At 40.8% G+C, this 17,855-nt stretch overlaps 2 protein-coding genes across 2 annotated transcripts; one reads left to right on the top strand and one right to left on the bottom strand.

Moving 5' to 3' along the window:
* Positions 1 to 1,301: 1,301 nt before the first annotated feature.
* Positions 1,302 to 2,241, bottom strand: LOC103726138 (olfactory receptor 9A4). Its single transcript, XM_008823554.1, is given in 2 exon segments — positions 1,302 to 2,100; positions 2,102 to 2,241. Coding segments are annotated over 2 exon segments (939 nt in total).
* Positions 2,242 to 15,977: 13,736 nt separating this feature from the next.
* LOC103726117 (putative olfactory receptor 9A1) lies at positions 15,978 to 17,008 on the top strand. The gene is given in 3 exon segments (XM_008823537.2): positions 15,978 to 16,287; positions 16,290 to 16,583; positions 16,586 to 17,008. Coding segments are annotated over 3 exon segments (939 nt in total). The 3' UTR covers positions 16,921 to 17,008.
* The last annotated feature ends 847 nt before the right edge of the window (positions 17,009 to 17,855 follow it).

The raw sequence follows: 17,855 nt of genomic DNA, 5'->3' as shown, positions 1-17,855 counted from the left end.
ACCCTGACTGTTGCAATATCTAAGTGTTGCAATTTTGGTTTCCAAGTGTGGTGATTAGGGAGTGGGGAGCTCTAGGCATCAGTCTCATGATCTGCCAATGGGAGCAAATGTCACAAGGCATTCCTTGTGGCTCCAGTGGTCAGGCCTTTGCCTCAGGCCTGCTGTATGGCTGTCAATAAGACTTTCACCCTAGGCTCAAGCCTGTCTCCCACAGTGGTGCATACCTTTAATCCCAGCAGTTGGGAGGCAGAGGCAGGGGAATCCCTGTGAGTTCCAGGCCAGCCTGGTGTACATATGAGTTCCAAGCCAGTTGGGGTTACAGGGAGACCCTATATCAAAAAGACCAAAAAAGAAAATAATAATATATAGCTTATAGGTAATTTCTAATTGTTGCAGAAAGAACATTGTTTTTACAACTATATAAAATTCCATTGGAAGAATGAAATATTGTTTAATCAGTTCCTTATTGATATTCCACTCAATCAGTTTTCAATTGTAAAAATGCTGTACTGAATTTTTTTTTACTTTTTTTCTTTTTATAAATAAGAGTAGACAGGTACGTGGTGGTAAATGCTAACTGTCCATATTCACATAGAGACACAGTGTAATCTCTGAGCCTGATATACAGAGAAAGGAGGAAAAAAGCTAGAAGTCTATGCACTACTACACAGGGGCCCAGCACCCCCAGCTTCCAGCAGAGTCAAGGGAGCAGGAGGGTTTTTTTTCCCCCACAGAGCACAGTGGTGGTGGTGGTGAGTCCACAGTTTCAGACAAGAAGGGACCAAAATGAATAGAACAGGAGAGTGGAGGTTCTTTTCCTGTTGCACTCTGCTCAAGGCCATTTCCCCCAAATATGTTGAGAACCATCATGTTGAGAAAAGAGACTTCAAAAACAGGGTGACTGAGCACAAGGCGGGGGGCAGGGGGAGGGTGAAGAGTGGTCATGAGAAAAGAAATGGAAACACTGATTAGAAACAATCAATTTTACAATTGATTAAAATTAAAAACAATTTTACAGTCAGAGAATACTTTTCCTTGTCTTCCCTGTTCAGACATCTAAATATCACACATATTTCACATATAATGTTTTAAAGTTTTATTGTGAACTTGAGGAAGGTGTGCATACATCTTAAAAATAATACAGTGAGTTTCAAGTGACAACTGTGATAAAACATGTGGTCACAGCTTAAAAGTCTTTAAGCACAGATTACTTGACAGTGATCACAATGCAACTCAAAGATGAGTAAGTCATTTCCAGATTATTCTAGAGTGTTCGGCCATGTAAATGCCTCAGGGCAAGGCTAGGTCTTGAGTAACTGACAGCAGCGCTTCACTCCATCCCGAAGGGCCTCTATGACTTTGTCATTTCAGAGGGTGAGGGTGAAAGGGTTCAGGAAAGGAGTCACGATCGAGATTATCAGGGAAACGACCCTGTTGTACTCAGCTGCCTGTGTCTGCTTGGGTTTCACGTAGAGGAAGAAGCAGCTCCCATAGCCAATGACAACACAGGTGAAGTGGGAGGCGCAGGTGGTGAAGGCTGTCCTCCAGCCAGAGGCTGAGAGGATCTTCAGGATGGTGGAGATGTAGGTGTAGGAGACAATTGTGGGGATCAGAGAACCAAAAAGAACAAAAACAGCCATTAAGAAGAGAATAAACTCTATGAAAACAGTATTGCTACAGGATAGTTTGAGCTACTGTGCTCGGTCACAGAAGGGATTGTTCACCATATTTGATTTGCAGAAGGTGAGGTGAAATGTGGCATACACTGGCCAAATTTGAAAAAGGAATCCAAACACCCATGACACGACCACCACAGAGTTGCAGGTGCCACTGCTCATGATGACGCTGTATCTCAAAGGGTTGCAGACAGCTACATAATGGTCCACAGCCATGGCTCCAAGCAGCAAAAACTCCGTGGTCCCCAGAGCAAGTTGCAGGAAGAGCTGGGCAATACATCCAGCCAGAGATATCGTCTGCATCCTAGGGAGCAGCAGCCCCCAAAGCATCACAGGGACAATGACGGTTGTGACTAGGATCTCCACGACAGAGAGGTGAATGAGGAAAAAATACATGGGGGACGGCAGACATTTATCAACACAGAATCACAATGATGACCCAGTTTCCCATCAATGTCACTAAGTAGAAGAAGCAGAAGACAGCAAAGAGGATGTGGTGGAGCTCTTCAGAGCCAGGGAAGCCAACAACATACAATTCGGTGACACTAGTGTAATTCCCCAACATTTAGTTCAGAGACCTTTTTCCTTGTGAAACAGAAAATGGGGGGAGGGACTGCTTCTTACCACCAGAGCATTAAAGACATTAGGCTGAAGAAATATTCCGCTTTTGTTCTTAACTCCATAATATAGCTACAATTTTCTATCTCTAGTTGATATTAATGTTTAATAACATATATATGAATAGATACACAAATTAATATATGTGAACATGCATAAAAGAAGTTCAAGTATATGAATGCTAGTCATCAACACTGCATTATAAACACAAAATCCCACCCAGTGTAGCAGGCACCGTATCTCTCAATACACCAGAAATCTTGCCTCTGGTCTGCTGTGATCAGCTACCCTTCTAGTTCCCTGATCACAAGCTCTTCATTTATATTACCATGTTACCACTTCTTCTTGACTGGCATTAAACTGTCTCTAACAACTGTGTCCCCATCTTGCTACACTTCAATTATCATAACTACGGCTGGTCAACCCCACACAGACATGGTTCCTTCTTTGCTTTATCCCTCTGAACATGGGTTTCAACGGCACTGTGTTCATTGCAGTTTTCCCCTCTGTTATGTTGCTCCAGTATGGAATGTGGCTAGGAAGTGGGGTTCTACCTAGGACATTGGCATAAGAAATGACCTCATCTGAAATAAAGCATTGTGACTTCCCCTGACTCTGGGACTTGTTCCCTGGAGTAGACTGCCCTCTTCCACTTTGTTATGATGAAAGCCAGCTCCCACACACTTTACCTTAGTAAATATGTTTCACCCAAGCAGGCTAGTGGACCCCAGAAGAAGTGAAGGGGCTGAAACGTTAGTCTTCGACTCCTATCTGTTCTGCAAAGTCTCCACCTGAGACCAGAAGGCAAGAAAACTGCTGTGGAGTAGACACAATATCTCCTATATCCCTCGGGTCTCAAATTCTAGTTTCAGTAGGAAATAAAATAACCAGGGTGCTCCTATATCCAACCTTCTATTGGTCTCAGTCCCAAAGAGCAGGTTGGAGATTCCACATCAGCTCTACTGTGACCACTTATTTTCTCCACAGTCCAGGGAGAGAGAAAAAGCAACAGAAACCACCAAAATGGGTCACCTTGAGCAGCTTGGCATATCTTAGTGCCTTCCTTCCCCTCATTCAGGTCTTTGCATAAACATCTCTCCATGGCTCTTTCCCTTCTTCTCTAAAACACATAGTATATCTTCACTCTCTAACCTCTGCTGGGCTGTACTTTCCTTATCATTGGTATCCTAAATGATGCTCTTACTTGCTTATTAATGTATCTTCAGAATCTCACATTTAATTAGTATTTCCAAGGTAGGTTCCTTCTCTTTCTTACTTTATCTTTCTTATATTGCCAAGAAATGTTTTGTAATACTAGTGTTCTATGACTTTTTAATGACTATACCAGTGAATAGAGAAAAAGCCAGAGACTAAACAAAAACTTTGCATCACGATTAGTGTAGTATCTGTTCACTCCATTATAAAGCTCTGCCAGTCAATCTGCAGGGTGTCTTTCTGGAGAGCTACAAAATGGCGAGCAGACAGAGGAAGGACAGGAGAAATGAATGGCAAGATCTTGGGGATTTGGGGGAAAGGCAGATCATCGTGCCAGTCCTGGACAGAACAGAGGTAAATCAGTTCTCTGCTAAGGGGGTTGATTTGACTCCCAGCTCACTCTCACATCACCTCTAGCCCACCCTTCAGGCTGCCTGGGCCCTGGCTCTAGAAGATTCCAAGCCCAGCCCTTCCATGGTGCTTTATTGCTCTGATACCTCATAGGGAGGAGCTCCTGGAAAACACTCACCCCCAGAGAAGAAAGTTCCACTAGGAAGTTCAATGTTCTCTGGGGATGACCTAGGCTGTCTATCTCCTGACTAGTACAGACCTATGGCCAGAGGCAGGGGCAACTGTTGCTGCCCCATTCATCATGAACAACATTGTCCACACAGAGAGATGCTTAGGAAATGTTCAGAACTCATAGCAGTGAGGAAAACTCCATCATCTTCCTTTCTTATACTGTCTGCTTCCTTCTTTCTCTCCTGCACCTGCCCCGGGGATAGTTACTCACTAAGGAACAATTTGTGAAAGGTTAGAGATGCACTAAGGATGTTGGCAAGGAAAAGCTGAGCAGAACTTTCACCCTTCCCTTCTGAGGCTACTCAAGTTTTAGAACGCTGAAAGGTTGCTTAGTAAGTAAGCTCAAGGCCTCCCTCCTCAGGAACCTCTCAACTGCCAGATCACCTTCCACCCAGATTCTAAGCTAGCATGAAACAACCCACTGTGAAGTGGTAGTAGCCTCCTAGTTGGCGCCGCACCTGTCTCGATGCAGTTTAGCCCAACTACAGATTCATAGTGCCACAGCCAATGGAGACTACTCAGCTCAGCCATTCAGCCAGGTATTATTTTTGTAAGGGATACAAGTGCTATGCCTCCCTGAGCTGTCTAAATTGAGGGGTAAAACATAAAGAACCAATATCCAAAAGTGGCATAAAAATGATGATGGCTGGGATACTGAGTAAACTGTCAAAATTACATTTAAAATTATTTTAGGGATTGAGAGATGGATCGTGGAGAAAGTGTTTGCCACACAAGCATGAGAAACTGAGTTAAGATCCCTAGCACCCATGTAAAAATTTGGGTGTGGTGTCACTCTAGCACTGGAGGATCCCAGGGGCTTCCTAGACAGCCAGTCTGGCAAATTGGTGAACTCTAGATGCAGAAAGAGAGCCTGTCTCAAAAAAAAAAGTGCATTGACCTTTTACAGACTACAGCTGCTATAAGTTCATGAGTGTGGTGGTCCTGTCATATCTAGAAGGTATTGTTTTGCCTTGGTCCTCTCTCAGCTCTGACTCATAATCTTACCAGCCCCTCTTCCCCAATAGCCCTTGAACCTTGAGGGGAAGGATGTGAGACAGATGTCCCATTGATGCTAAGCACTCCACAGGCATTTATTCTTCACACTCAGACCAGTTGTGAGTTTCTGTGTTAATCACCATCCACTGCACCAAGAAACATCTCTCTGATGAGTTCTGAGAGCTGCACTAATCTATGAGTATAGAGATATGAATTTAGAGGGCAGTTTGATGCTGTGTTCATTAATAATACTAGCAGGTTTATCTATGGAGCCTATTAGCTGCCCAGCCATAGGTTCTTGGACAGGTTTACAGTACTAAGCATGTGTTTCTTACTGTGGAGTTGTCCTTATATCCAACCAGAAAGCCATTGGTTACCCCCATAACATTCATGCCTCTATTCCATCCTTGGGCATATCTTGCTAAGCTAGTCATTATTAAGTTCACAGGTTCACAACTGGGTAAGACTGTTGATAACTGCATAATGCTATGAAAGCTAGTCAGTAAAGATGAATTGTCAACATCAGTACTAAGGCAGTCAACATTCCAGTATGGAGTAGGGAGGACCTCAAGAATTACCACACACTTGGCTGAGAAGCTACTGACAACCAAGGCTACTGGGGAGGGAGAGTCAGTGTTATTGTGCTTCAGTGGATGACCTCACACCTCTAAGTATATGGGCAGCACAAACTGGTTTCAGTGGGAGATATATACAAATAAATAAATAAATATATATATATATGTATATATATATATGATTTCCAGCACCCATATGGCGGCTAACAACATCCGTAATTCCAGTTCCAGGAGATTAGGTGCCATCTTCTGACATCCTCAGGCATTGCACAACACAAGTGCGCTTACATACATGCAGGCAATACACCCATACACGTGAAACAAAAATTTTAAATTCGTAAAAATATTTTTTAAAAAGAAACAAAAAAAATTGCATAAAGGGACATACTATAAGCTTTAAATGCCCCTCATTTCTTATACTTGATCCTCCTGATGCATTTAGGATATGGGAGGACATGAGGTGGGAGGTATATGGAAACGCCATCTACAGGGAATCCTGGACACAATGTCTGTGGAACCATACTAACACATCACTATATATGTAAATATATATGTGAGTATGAGCATGTATGAATTAGACTTTTCCAAATTATGATTATATATCAATCACATTTAAATGAATATTTAATAAATACAGGTATATAATGACTGTAATAATATTTATTTAATTAGTATGTGTCCTAGTTTGGGCCTAACCAGGGATGACATTGCCCACAGTGGGCTACGCCCTCCTAAATCAATCAACAATCCAAACATTGCTCTACAGCTATGTCCGCAGACCAGTCTAAGGAGGAAATTCCCCAGTTAAGATTCTCTCTCCCCAGGTATGTCTAGGTTTGTGTCAAGTTGACAAAAATTAACCAGCATAGTATGTTGGTCTCTGATTTTTCTGTAACGTTTCTGAAGGTCCCTCAAGATCAAGCCACCGTATCCCTCACTGGTAATAGAGGCTGCCACTCCTAAGCCCTGCAGCCCCCTTGACCCCTGGAACAGAGATATGTGCAGCCCCAAAGAATTTCCTTTCTGGGGTCTCCTTCCTGGAGGCCAGAAAGAGCTGCACAGCACCAGACCAGAGCCTCTCACTAGTGAAGTGAGACAGAAACCCAGAATGGATTTCCAGACCAGGTAAAAGGAGACCCCTCTCGCCCCCCAGAGTAGACAGATAGAAGCCGGCACAGGCTGATCCCCCATAGGAGGCTACATACAAAGTCTTGATGTGATTTCAAGATGGCACTGACCTCCAGGCAGGAAGGAAAGGGAACCACAATTAAACCTGGATGTGATTCAAGGTACTGTCCCCATTTAGATTAGTAGAAGAGATGGTCAAGACAACTGAGAAAGGACCTGAAAACATCTCAGACATCAGAGGACCAGACTTCTAGGAAGCTGACTGATTTCAAAAGACAGCGTATGCTATGCTCCACAGTCCCAGCATCCAACACCACCTTGAGCATGCTCCCTGAATTCTGCCACAGCATTCTTTGGCTATTCTGTCTGTGGCTCAAAAAGCCCCACATGCAGCTTGAGCTGCTGCTCCAGTAGGCACAAGTTGTTACGCTTGGCAGAGTCCATGAAACATTAGTTCTCGGTCCTACGGAATGCAAGAGCTGTGTGGGAAAGTCTTCCTCCACCTAGATGTCAACGGATGTTGTGGATGGCCTGAGAGCCTGAACAATGATGAGGAGGAAAAGAGAATTGGAGCTGGAGTCACTACATTCTTCAATAAGACAATGTCTAGCAACACTAGAGGAACAGGACTGCTTTCAGTATCTCAAAACTGTAAATCTAGTAGCTTCAGTGCCAGTCCAGGAATGTTGCAGTCCCCAAAAATCTTAGGTATAAACTTATTCTGAGCCCAGAATAAGAATAATCATAGTGGTAGTGTTGACTTTGTGGGCCTAACCACTGCACCAGTGTGCATATGAAGCAAAACATGGGTCAGAAAGATTATTATTCAGCTTTAAAACTTAATTTATTTTCTCTGTTGGGTTTTGGACTTAATTTTTCATGCCTATGTTGCTCTTTTAAAATGGGTATCTGGTACATACCCCACCACTGTAATTTACAGATAATTTATTTTGACTCATAATCTCACAGTTGGAAGTAAATTACCTCAGGAGGATTTATACATTAAGTCTCAATCATATCTGATTTCGATTCCAATTTAGATCAGATTCTGATTCTGTTTTAGATTTTTGAGTTAGTTCCTAAATGGGTTAAAACTCCAGAGTTCCAGGAATGGAGTGTATATTTCAAATGAGAATTTGAATGAGAATTAGGACATATATTTCAAACAAGAATAAAATGAACCTTTGGAGTTGGGGGAAGAATTATATGATTTGAATATGTCCTAAAACTTCATGTTCTGGAAACTGAATCCCAAATTCATTTGTCAATATTTGAGGTAAGGCCTTTGGAAAGTAATTAGGATTAAATAAGGTCACCAGGATAGGGTCTCCATGGTGCCATTAATGGCTCTACAAGAGGAAGAGAGAATCAAGTGATATACTTGTTATTTCTTACTGTGTGATGCCCTCTGTGTGCTATGATGCAACAAGGCCTGACAACACACCATGTTTATTGGCTTCCAGACCATGAGTAAAATAAACCCTATTCTTTACAAAATAAGTTATTCAAAAATAATTGGCCACGTAAAAATCTGTGTTAATGTCTTAGTATGTAGAAAATAAGTTATCAATCTAGAGGTCAAAACACAAAAGCCATCCCAGGTTCATTTACATAATAGCCTCATTTAATTCTTTTCAGTATATTTTAGTAGTTTCCAGTATATAACTCTTTTATATCCTTCCCTTTATTTCTAAGTATCTTATTGCTTATATTAATTGTAGGAAAACTGGATTTCATTACAACATTTTGATGATATTCAACTCCTTGGCCCTGCCACTGCTCACCTTGTTCCCTGATGGTCTTTGTTGTTTTCAAGTCTTTTTAAATATAGATTCAAATCCATTTATTTTTATATGTCTGATTCATTTTGCTTAACATAATGATCTACAATTCATTTTCCAGAAAAAGCTGATATGATTTGTCAAAAAATAAGATGGCTAGGAACTGGAGAGATGGCTCTGCGGTTAAGAGCACTAGCTGCTCTTGCAAAGGACCTAGGTTTGGTTCTTAGCACTCATATGGAGGCTAACAATCATCCATAACTCCAGTTCCAGGGGATCTGACACCCTCTTCTGACCTTCATGGGTATTGCAGGACATGGACACAGGCACACTTACATAAATGCAGCCAATACACTCATACACAGAAAATGAAAACAATAAATAAAATTTTTTTAAATGAGACGGCTGTAGATGTACAGGCTCTTTATTGATTCTCTGCTTTATCTAGTAGTCTCTGGGTCTGATTTTGAGTCAGTGCCATGATATTTTGATACAGTGGCTCTGCAGTATAGTTTAAAATCGGGTATTGTAATACCTCCAGTTCTGCTCTTTTGATTGGGATTTCTTTGTCTATTCAGGCTCTTTTATAATCCCATGTGAATTTTAGGAGTGCCTTTTCTATTTCTGTGGAAAGAATATCATTGGAATTTTGATAAGCATTGCATGGACTGCAGATTCCTTTCAGTGCTATGACTATTTTATGATTATGACTTTGATCGGTTCATCAATACAAGAAGTCTTTCCATTGTTGCATGTCCTCTTCAGTTTCTTTCTTCAGTGTTTTAGAGTTTCTATTATAGAAGTCTTTAGCCTCTTTCGTTTAGGTTTATTTCTAGCTTGTTGAGCTTTTTTTTTAGCTATTGTAAATAGGATTTTTCTTGACTTATATCCTAGCATGTTTGCTAATGGCAGATAAGAAAATAACTGATTCTCAAATGAGGATTTTGTATCCTGCTCCTTTGTAAAAAGGATTGGCCAGAGTTAACAGCTTTCTCATGGAATTGCTGTGGTCTTTTAATATAGGCTCATATCATAGGCAAATGATCTTTCCTACTTGTATCCATGCAATTTCTTTTCTTGTCCTAATCTGCTAAATGTCCAAGCGTTGTGCTAAGTAGGAGTGAAGAGAATAGGCACCTTGACTCACTCCTGGTCTTAATGGGAATGCTTTCATTTTTAAATAAAAGGTATTTTCATGTGTGTTAGTTGAGAACATTGATCAGGAGTTTGCTCTGTTTGTTTTTTCATTGCCGGACTGGTATAAGAGTAACACCACCTTTAGAGACAGAGTTGGAAGCATTCGTTTCTTTCTTTTGGTGGAATATTTTGAGTTCATCTTTGAAAGTCTGTTAGAATTCAACTGTGAATCTGTTTCTGGGCTTTCTTCAATGGGATAATTTCTGTTACTGCTTTAATCTTGTTTACTATTGATCTTATGAAGTTGTTTATATCCTCCTGGCTCAGTTTTGGTAGGTCACAGATGTCTACAAATTTATTCATTTTTTCTACATTTCTCGATATATTGGAATATGAGTTTTCAAATCTTCTCTAACAATCCTCTGGATTTCAGTGGTGTCTGTCATAATACCCTCTTTCATGATTAATCGTATGTATTTGGATCTGTTTTCTTTTGATCAATTTAGTTAATGGTTTGTTATTCTTATTCTTATCAGTCACCCTAAAAATAACATTCGCTATTATATTGATTCTTGGTATTTTACCTTTCTTAATTATTTTTATTTTATGTGTATGAGTGTTTTGTCCACATGCATATAAGTACACCCATGTTGTGCAATGCCCTCAGAGGACAGAAGAGGGTCTAGGATTACCTGGAGCTGGAGTTACAATTATTAGCCACCATGTGGGTGCCGGGATTCGAACCCAGGTCTTCTGCAAGAGCAGTCAGTGCTCTTAACCTCTGAGCCATCTCTCCAGACCCATGATTCTTGGGGTTTTGTTTTTTGGTTTTTGTTTTTTGGTTTTTGGTTTTTTTTTTTTTTTGCTTTTCATTTCACTAACCTCCATCCCAATTTGTATTATTTCTTTCTGTATATTAATTACAGCTTTGGCTGATTCTTCTTTTTCTAAGACCAAGTAGTGTATAATTAAGTCATTGATTTGTGATTGCTTTGTTTTTTTGTGTGTGTGTTTTTTTTTTTTTTTGTTTTCTTAATGTAGGCATTCATAGCTGTAAACTTCCATCTTAGCATGTTGTTGTAACAGAGTCCTAAAGACTCTGGTTAGTTAGGTTTGCATTTTCATTTTATTCCAGAAAATTTAAATCTTCCTTATAATTTCTTCGGTGACCCATTTTTAAAAGTGATTATTCAATCTTCATGTGTTTATATGGTTTCTGACATTTTATTGCTGTTGATTTCTAATTTTATTCCATTACATTTGCTAAGACACAAGAATATATTTACTTCTTAAAATTGCTAAGACTTGTATTATGGCCTAAAATGTGATCTGTTTGGGGAAGGATTTCATAAGTTGCTGAGAATGTGTTTTCTATTTCATAGATGATAGATAGGTATAGATACAATTCTTTGAGACGTTCATATATTGTGTTTTGATCATATTTACCCCCCTTCCCCAAGTCCTCCCAGATCCATACCCCTTTCCCTACCAACCCATCTTTATATCATCATTTTTAAAAAACACATCAAGTATAATTTTGCTGCCCATATACTCTTGAGGGTGTGGCCATCCACTAGAGCATGGTCAGCCTACCAGGGGCTATTCTTACAGAAATTTTTTTCTCTCCAAGAAGCAATCAATTGACAATAACTTCACAGATACAGGTGGGACTTCATGCTTACCTCCTCAGTCCATGCTGGAATTTTCTATGACTTGAGCTTGCACAGATCTTGTGCATGCTGTCACAACCATTGTGCGTTCATATGTATAACTGCCTGCTGTGTCCAGAAAACATTGTTTCATTGTAGTTACCTACCACCTCTGGCTCTTACAATCTTTCTTGTTTTATAGAATTGGGTACACCAATGTTTCATTCAATATATTTGTGTGTGTGTGTTACATGCATGTGTGTGCACATGCATGTGGGTGTATGCTCACCTTACTTTCAAGTCTCTTCACTGAATCCGAAGATTACTGTTGTTGCTAGACTGGCTGTTCAACAAGCCCTGGTATTATATCTGCCTCAGCATCACCAGCACTAGGGTTAGAGGCACTTTCCACCACTCCTGGTTTATATGGGGGTGCTGTGGGTCTGAACTCAGGCCAGGCCCTCATGCTTGTGCAGCAAGCAGTTTGCCCACTGAGCTATTTCCCTGGCCCCTCACATCTTGATGGAGTGCTTTTTTATATACTCTTCTTTATCTCTTTTGATGAATGAATTTTGGCTTGAAGTCTGCTTTGTCAGATAGGAGTCTAGCTATTCTGGCTTGTTTGCAGATTCTCTTTGCTTGGATTCACATTTTCTACCCTTTCAGTTTGAGTCCATGTGTGACTTTGCCTACAAGGTGGGTTTCTTGCAGACAACAGATTCTGCTTTCTAAATCTATTCAGCCAGTCTGAGTGCAAATGGAAGGACTGGGACCATTAACACTAGGTGATGAAAGCTTGCCCATTCACTGAGCTAATAATGCTTGATGCTTTCCATTTGTTTATCAATTCTTCTGGTGAGATTCATTGCTTACTAAGGTCTTGTGTGTGTTTTATATACTTTTCTGTGTATAATAGCCTTTTAAATATCTGCAATGCTGAATTAGTGGTCATGGATTGCTTTATCTATGCTTACCATGGAAGAGCTTAATTCATTCTTTGATTTCAAAGGATAACTTTGCTGGATATGGTAAACTTGGTTAGCGGTTATTTTATTTCTGGGCTTGAAATACATGAGTCCCTGCTCTTCTGGCCTGCTGCTGAGAGGCTCACCACTATTCTCATAAGTTTGTTTTTGTAAGTACGCACTGCCACTGACATACATTCTCACAACTTGTGTGTTTTTTTAAAGGTGTGTTTTGTTGTGCTTACCTAGGAGACTCTATTTTATTTACTAACACTATAGCAATATGGTTTGAATTGGCACCGAATTAACTTTAATGTCGTGTAAAATTGGTTTGTGCAGCTCTATCCCCTCTTTCATGTTGCCACAAAATACATCTTTATACGTTATGCACCAGATAAGATAGATTTGTACTTTTTACATATTGTCTCTTGAATTATATGGGAAATTTTTAAAATAGACTCTCAAAAAGTTCATTTTTAGAAGAAACTTTTCCAAACTTTTTTGTCTGAGGCTTAAGGTGGTCTACTATGTCTCAATCAGGATCTTTCGTCTGGGATTTTTGGATTCTACTGAGTTTTTTATGGTCTTCAGCAATGTGTGCCACTTTTCGCCATTAGTGGATTCGGTGTGACCTGAAGCAAAGATGAGCACCCTAAGAAAGTCCTTCTGGGAGCCCCATTTAAAGGTCTCTTTTTCTCGCATCAGTGTTTACTTCATTGCTGTAAGTCTTTGAATATATTTCTGATAAAGTGTTTCCTGACAGCTTCTGATCGTTTTCTTCTGAGTCCTTGGATAAGAACTTCATGTTGCCAAATCCACCATTTTGCTCACATCCTTTCCCATTCCTGGAATCTTGGCTTTTTTACATATCCGTTGGAACCTTTGGTAGAGTCTCCTTAGAGACACCTTATTTTCTGTATACTTCTGTAATTAGAGTGATAGACACAGAAGAGGGCGGGGCTGGTTTGAATTGTTTGTGGACGACCAAGACTTGAGGTGGGGGGGAGGCAACCTGGGTGTTAAAAAACTCTTTGTGAGGGCATTTCTCATTCAGCCCATTACATAACACTTTTAGAAGTTCAGAACTTTGAGCAGTCTCAGGAGAAATGGGGGAAAAGTTTCTCTAGCTTGACTTTAACCCTAGGGTCCCAATGAACTACGTTTCCCCAGTGAATAACTTTCCTTAGGGAAACATTGCCAAGAGAAAGAAGGAGGGAGAGAAAAAGGAACACCTGGGCACCCAATAGCACTATGCATTGTGGATTTTTCCTAAATGCCAATGTGAAGAAAACTCCCTATTTCACTGAGAGTGAAGGGGAATTCAGCTTGCTCTGGTCCACAGGGCAAGCTCAGCACAAATCAGTCAGGAAGTGGTCTGGGCTGGCTTCAGAAAGCAGTACAACTTTCAGTTCAGTTCTTTTCTCTGAGGTGTCTCCCAGTGCTTCACCTCTACAAAGGAGTGTAGGATGTATCAAAAGGAACATAGCTGGACAGGCCAGGGAGCAGCAGAACAGACTCAGCAGAAGGGAAAAGAGAGCGAGGACTTCTGGCTCTACCGCAGCCCAATTCTGAACACAGGCAGAGTTCCTTGCTGTTTTCAAAACTCCCATCTCTCTGAATTTTTTATATGGTCCTGACTACACAGGGATGGCAAAAAGCAGATTGCTGAGCTGTCCCAACAATTCTCTACTTACTACACAGTGGTCATTTTAGGCATCTGCAGAGAGAAGACTGAATTTTGACAAGGCAGTGTCATAAAGACAGAAGAAAGTAGACATATATGTATCTGAAATGGCTGTAGCAAAGGTAGGATAAGTCTTGTCCATGATTTATTTCTTCATTAATTCATTCATTGACTCGAGCACATTCATTGAGAACCAGCCCACTCTGTATTAGACAGAGTGAATAAGAATGGCAAGCTTCTTGCTTTCTTAGTGTGGTGATCACAGTGTGAAAAGAGTGACAGAAAATAGGCAATGTCAACATTCAATTTCAGGTGCTAAGGGCTGACAACATAAGGAGCTCTTACTGAGGTGCTACAGAACAAGGGGCACTGTGTGTTCTCTTAGAGAAAATGATGAGGAACAACACCTTGAACTTGGACACTTGAGCAAAGACCGAAAGGACGAAAGTGGATCCAAAATCTTAGGGGGCTTAAGCCCTTGTGTCTACTGCATATTGGTGATAGGTGAATATTTCAATTTTTTCATATGGTTTTGGGGACAACATATGATTGAAGAAGGAACAATGACTCGGAAATGATCTCTCAAATTTCTTGTTACATTGAGATCATGGCCATCTATCTATATTTATTACTCAGGTGGGACCCAGGATTCACTTTTGATGCCTTTAACTCTGTTCTAGATCTAGAGTGTTGAGCTCTCCTGAAGGTTGGGGTGTTGAAGTTGGACCAAAAGCCTCCTAACACCAGTCCAACATGAGGACAACATGAGACAAACAGAAGCTGAGGCTATAGGGGCCACCGACATCCTGGGTCTTCCTTCTGTCTTTGTGGTGAAGACATGTTAAGAGTCTTGTCAGGACATGGCCCTGTTAGATTCATCCCAGGTGCTGTTTATTCTACTTCTTCCCATTAAGATACACTCATTAAAGGAAAAAACAAGGAAGGCTTTCCTTCCAAAGACTAAGAAAAAACAAAAGGCAATCCACTCAGGCAACCAGCTGGCCACCTCAAAGACTGAAGGGGACTTGATTATAACTAATCCTCCAGCTAGACTTGATTATAACTAATCCTCCAGTTAGTTCCATATTACATCCTCATCAATCCACAGCAAGGACAATGGGGGTGAGAGGGAATCTACGATAGAGTGTAAATGAGATCTACATTCTGAGGAAATGCAGTAACCAAGTACATACCTCTAAGGAAATTCCACCGAGAAGTAGGAATTCAAAGGACAATATACTCATCAGGTAGGATAAATTAGAACATTCCTGGTGAAAGTGAGCTAGTGATAAAAAGGACCTTGCTGTGGTCTGAGAGGCAGGCACACTGGTTGTTAGAGCCAAAGGGGTTGTGGAGGCATTTGAACTGCATATTGAGAAATGGAGGGTGTGTATGATGGTAGAGAATTTCCATGTCTATAGAATGGTGCTGGTGACTGAGATCATCATTTGGCCAATTCAATATTCTTTGTATAGCTGGATGATTTTACATCATCACCAGCTATGTACTAGGATCAGGAGATCATGAATCTTTTATAGCCATGTGGAGCTTATAAGCAAGAAGAGATTATTTTCACAGCAAAAGACAGTATCTATCCCTTTTTTAAACATCTGCTAATTGTACAAATTAATTGAGCTTAGTGGAATATTTTCATATATGCCTACATTATTGACTCATCAAATCCAATCACCCTTTGGAGCATGCTCCAAACTCCCAACACTGTCCAATCTCCAATCATCCAATTCTGCTTTCAGATTGACATTATAACATCTACATATGAAAAAGCACATAGTATTTGTGTTTCTTTGCCTTATTTGACTTAACATAGTCACCTAGTCCCAGCCACTGTGTTGTACATAGCTGGACTGCATTACTCTTTATGTGAGATGAGAACCAGTTCTCTCTCTCTCTCTCTCTCTCTCTCTCTCTCTCTCTCTCTCTCTCTCTCTCAGAACAAGTGCTCAGAACTAAATGTTGGTGAACTACTCTAGTGCCACAGAATTTTTTCTGGTAGGCTTCCCTGGCTCCAAAGAACTACACCACATCCTCTTTGTGACCTTCATCTTCTTATACTCAGTGACAATACTAGGGAACATGGTCATCATCATCACAGTCTGTGCTGACAAGCGCCTGCAGTCTCCCATGTACTTCTTTCTTGGCCACCTCTCTGTCCTGGAGATACTGATCACATCTGTTGCTATCCCTTATATGCTCCAGGGACTGCTTCTCTTACAGAGCCAGATAATATCTCTGTCTGCATGTTGTGCACAACTGTATCTGTACTTTCTTTGGGAAGCTCAGAGCTGGCATTAATAGGAATGATGGCTGTGGACCGTTACGTGGCTGTCTGCAACCCTTTGAGGTACAGCATCATCATGAACAACCAGACTTGTATCTGGATGGTGATTGTGTCATGGGTGTTTGGGTTCCTCTTTCAAATATGCCCTGTCTATGCCACATGTCAGCTTACTTTCTGCAAATCAAATCTGTTAGATCATTTTTACTGTGACCGAGGCCAGTTGCTCAAACTATCCTGTGATAACACCCTTTTCACAGAGTTTATTCTTTTCTTAATGGCGTTTTTATTATCATTGGTTCCATGATCCCTACGATTGTCTCCTATACCTACATCATCTCCACCATCCTCAAGATCCCTTCAGCTTCTGCTCAGAGGAAAGCCTTCTCCACCTGCGCCTCCCACTTTGCCTATGTTGTCATTGGCTACGGCAGCTGTTTGTTCCTCTATGTGAAACCCAAGCAAACACAGGCAGCTGAGTACAACAGGGTGGCCTCACTGCTGGTGCTGGTGGTGACTCCCTTTCTGAATCCTTTCATCTTCACTCTTCGGAATGACAAATTCATAGAGGCCTTTAGAGATGGAATGAAACGTTCATATCAACTTCTCAAGCATTAGCACTGTCTCCTCATCTTCTCTGTACCACTCCAATTTTGGTATATGTGCTGCAGGAGCTAGCATGTGGCACTCTCTTAAGGACCATCATCACAAGGACTTGAACAATCTGAAAATACAGTTCAAATCGTTCTGCATTAATCATTCTCCCCATCAAGTGATCTGTGATCTACAGGGGGTTTGAAGATTCCGAGCAGCTCCCATTTGTAATTGGGTGGCACCTATGGAGAAAAATTACTTTATTGTTGTTATTTCTGTTGTTATTACTATGGTATTTATGATTGAACCCAGGGTCATGCACATGTTAGACAACTGCAGTATCACTAATCTATAATCCCAACTTCAGTTTGTTATTTTCAGTAGATCAAAATACTATATAAATATCCACAGTTATACTGTATTTCACAAAATAAGTTTTTTTAGTATTTATTTATTTATTTATGTGTATGAGTATAATGCCTGCTTGTCTGTAAGTGCACCGTGTCATGCAATGCCAGCAGAGGTCAGCAAAAGGCAACAGATTCCCTTGGAACTGGGCAGTTGTTAGCCATCTTGTGGGTGCTGGGATTCAAACCAGAGTCTTCTACAAGAGCAGTCAGTGCTTTGAACTGCTGAGCCATCTCTCCAGCCCTCACAAAATAAATCTGACATGTGTAATATGTGAAATATGTTTGCATTTTAGAATGCCAGAACCCATGAATGGGATAAAAAGTGAGACTGATTCTCTAACAACTGACATAAGTTTTTGATTCCAGGTTCCAAGAGCATCTTCCTCTACATGGTCCTGTCCTTTTCTGGTATAACCTGGTGTTCCTTATGGCTCCCCAGTGATCTCAGGACCAGGATCACACCTCAGTCATCCTTGCAGGTCCAGCTTTCAGGGTTCAGTAGTGATAGCCCCTCACTGGGGATTTTCCTAGTGGTAATAAGGAGAGAGC

This window comes from Nannospalax galili, unplaced genomic scaffold (genome assembly GCF_000622305.1).
Source record: "Nannospalax galili isolate Female #2095 unplaced genomic scaffold, S.galili_v1.0 scaffold307, whole genome shotgun sequence".
NCBI lineage: Eukaryota > Metazoa > Chordata > Mammalia > Rodentia > Spalacidae > Nannospalax > Nannospalax galili.
The sequence above is the reverse complement of the archived record's forward strand: the minus strand, read 5'-3'. Positions and strand labels throughout refer to the sequence as shown.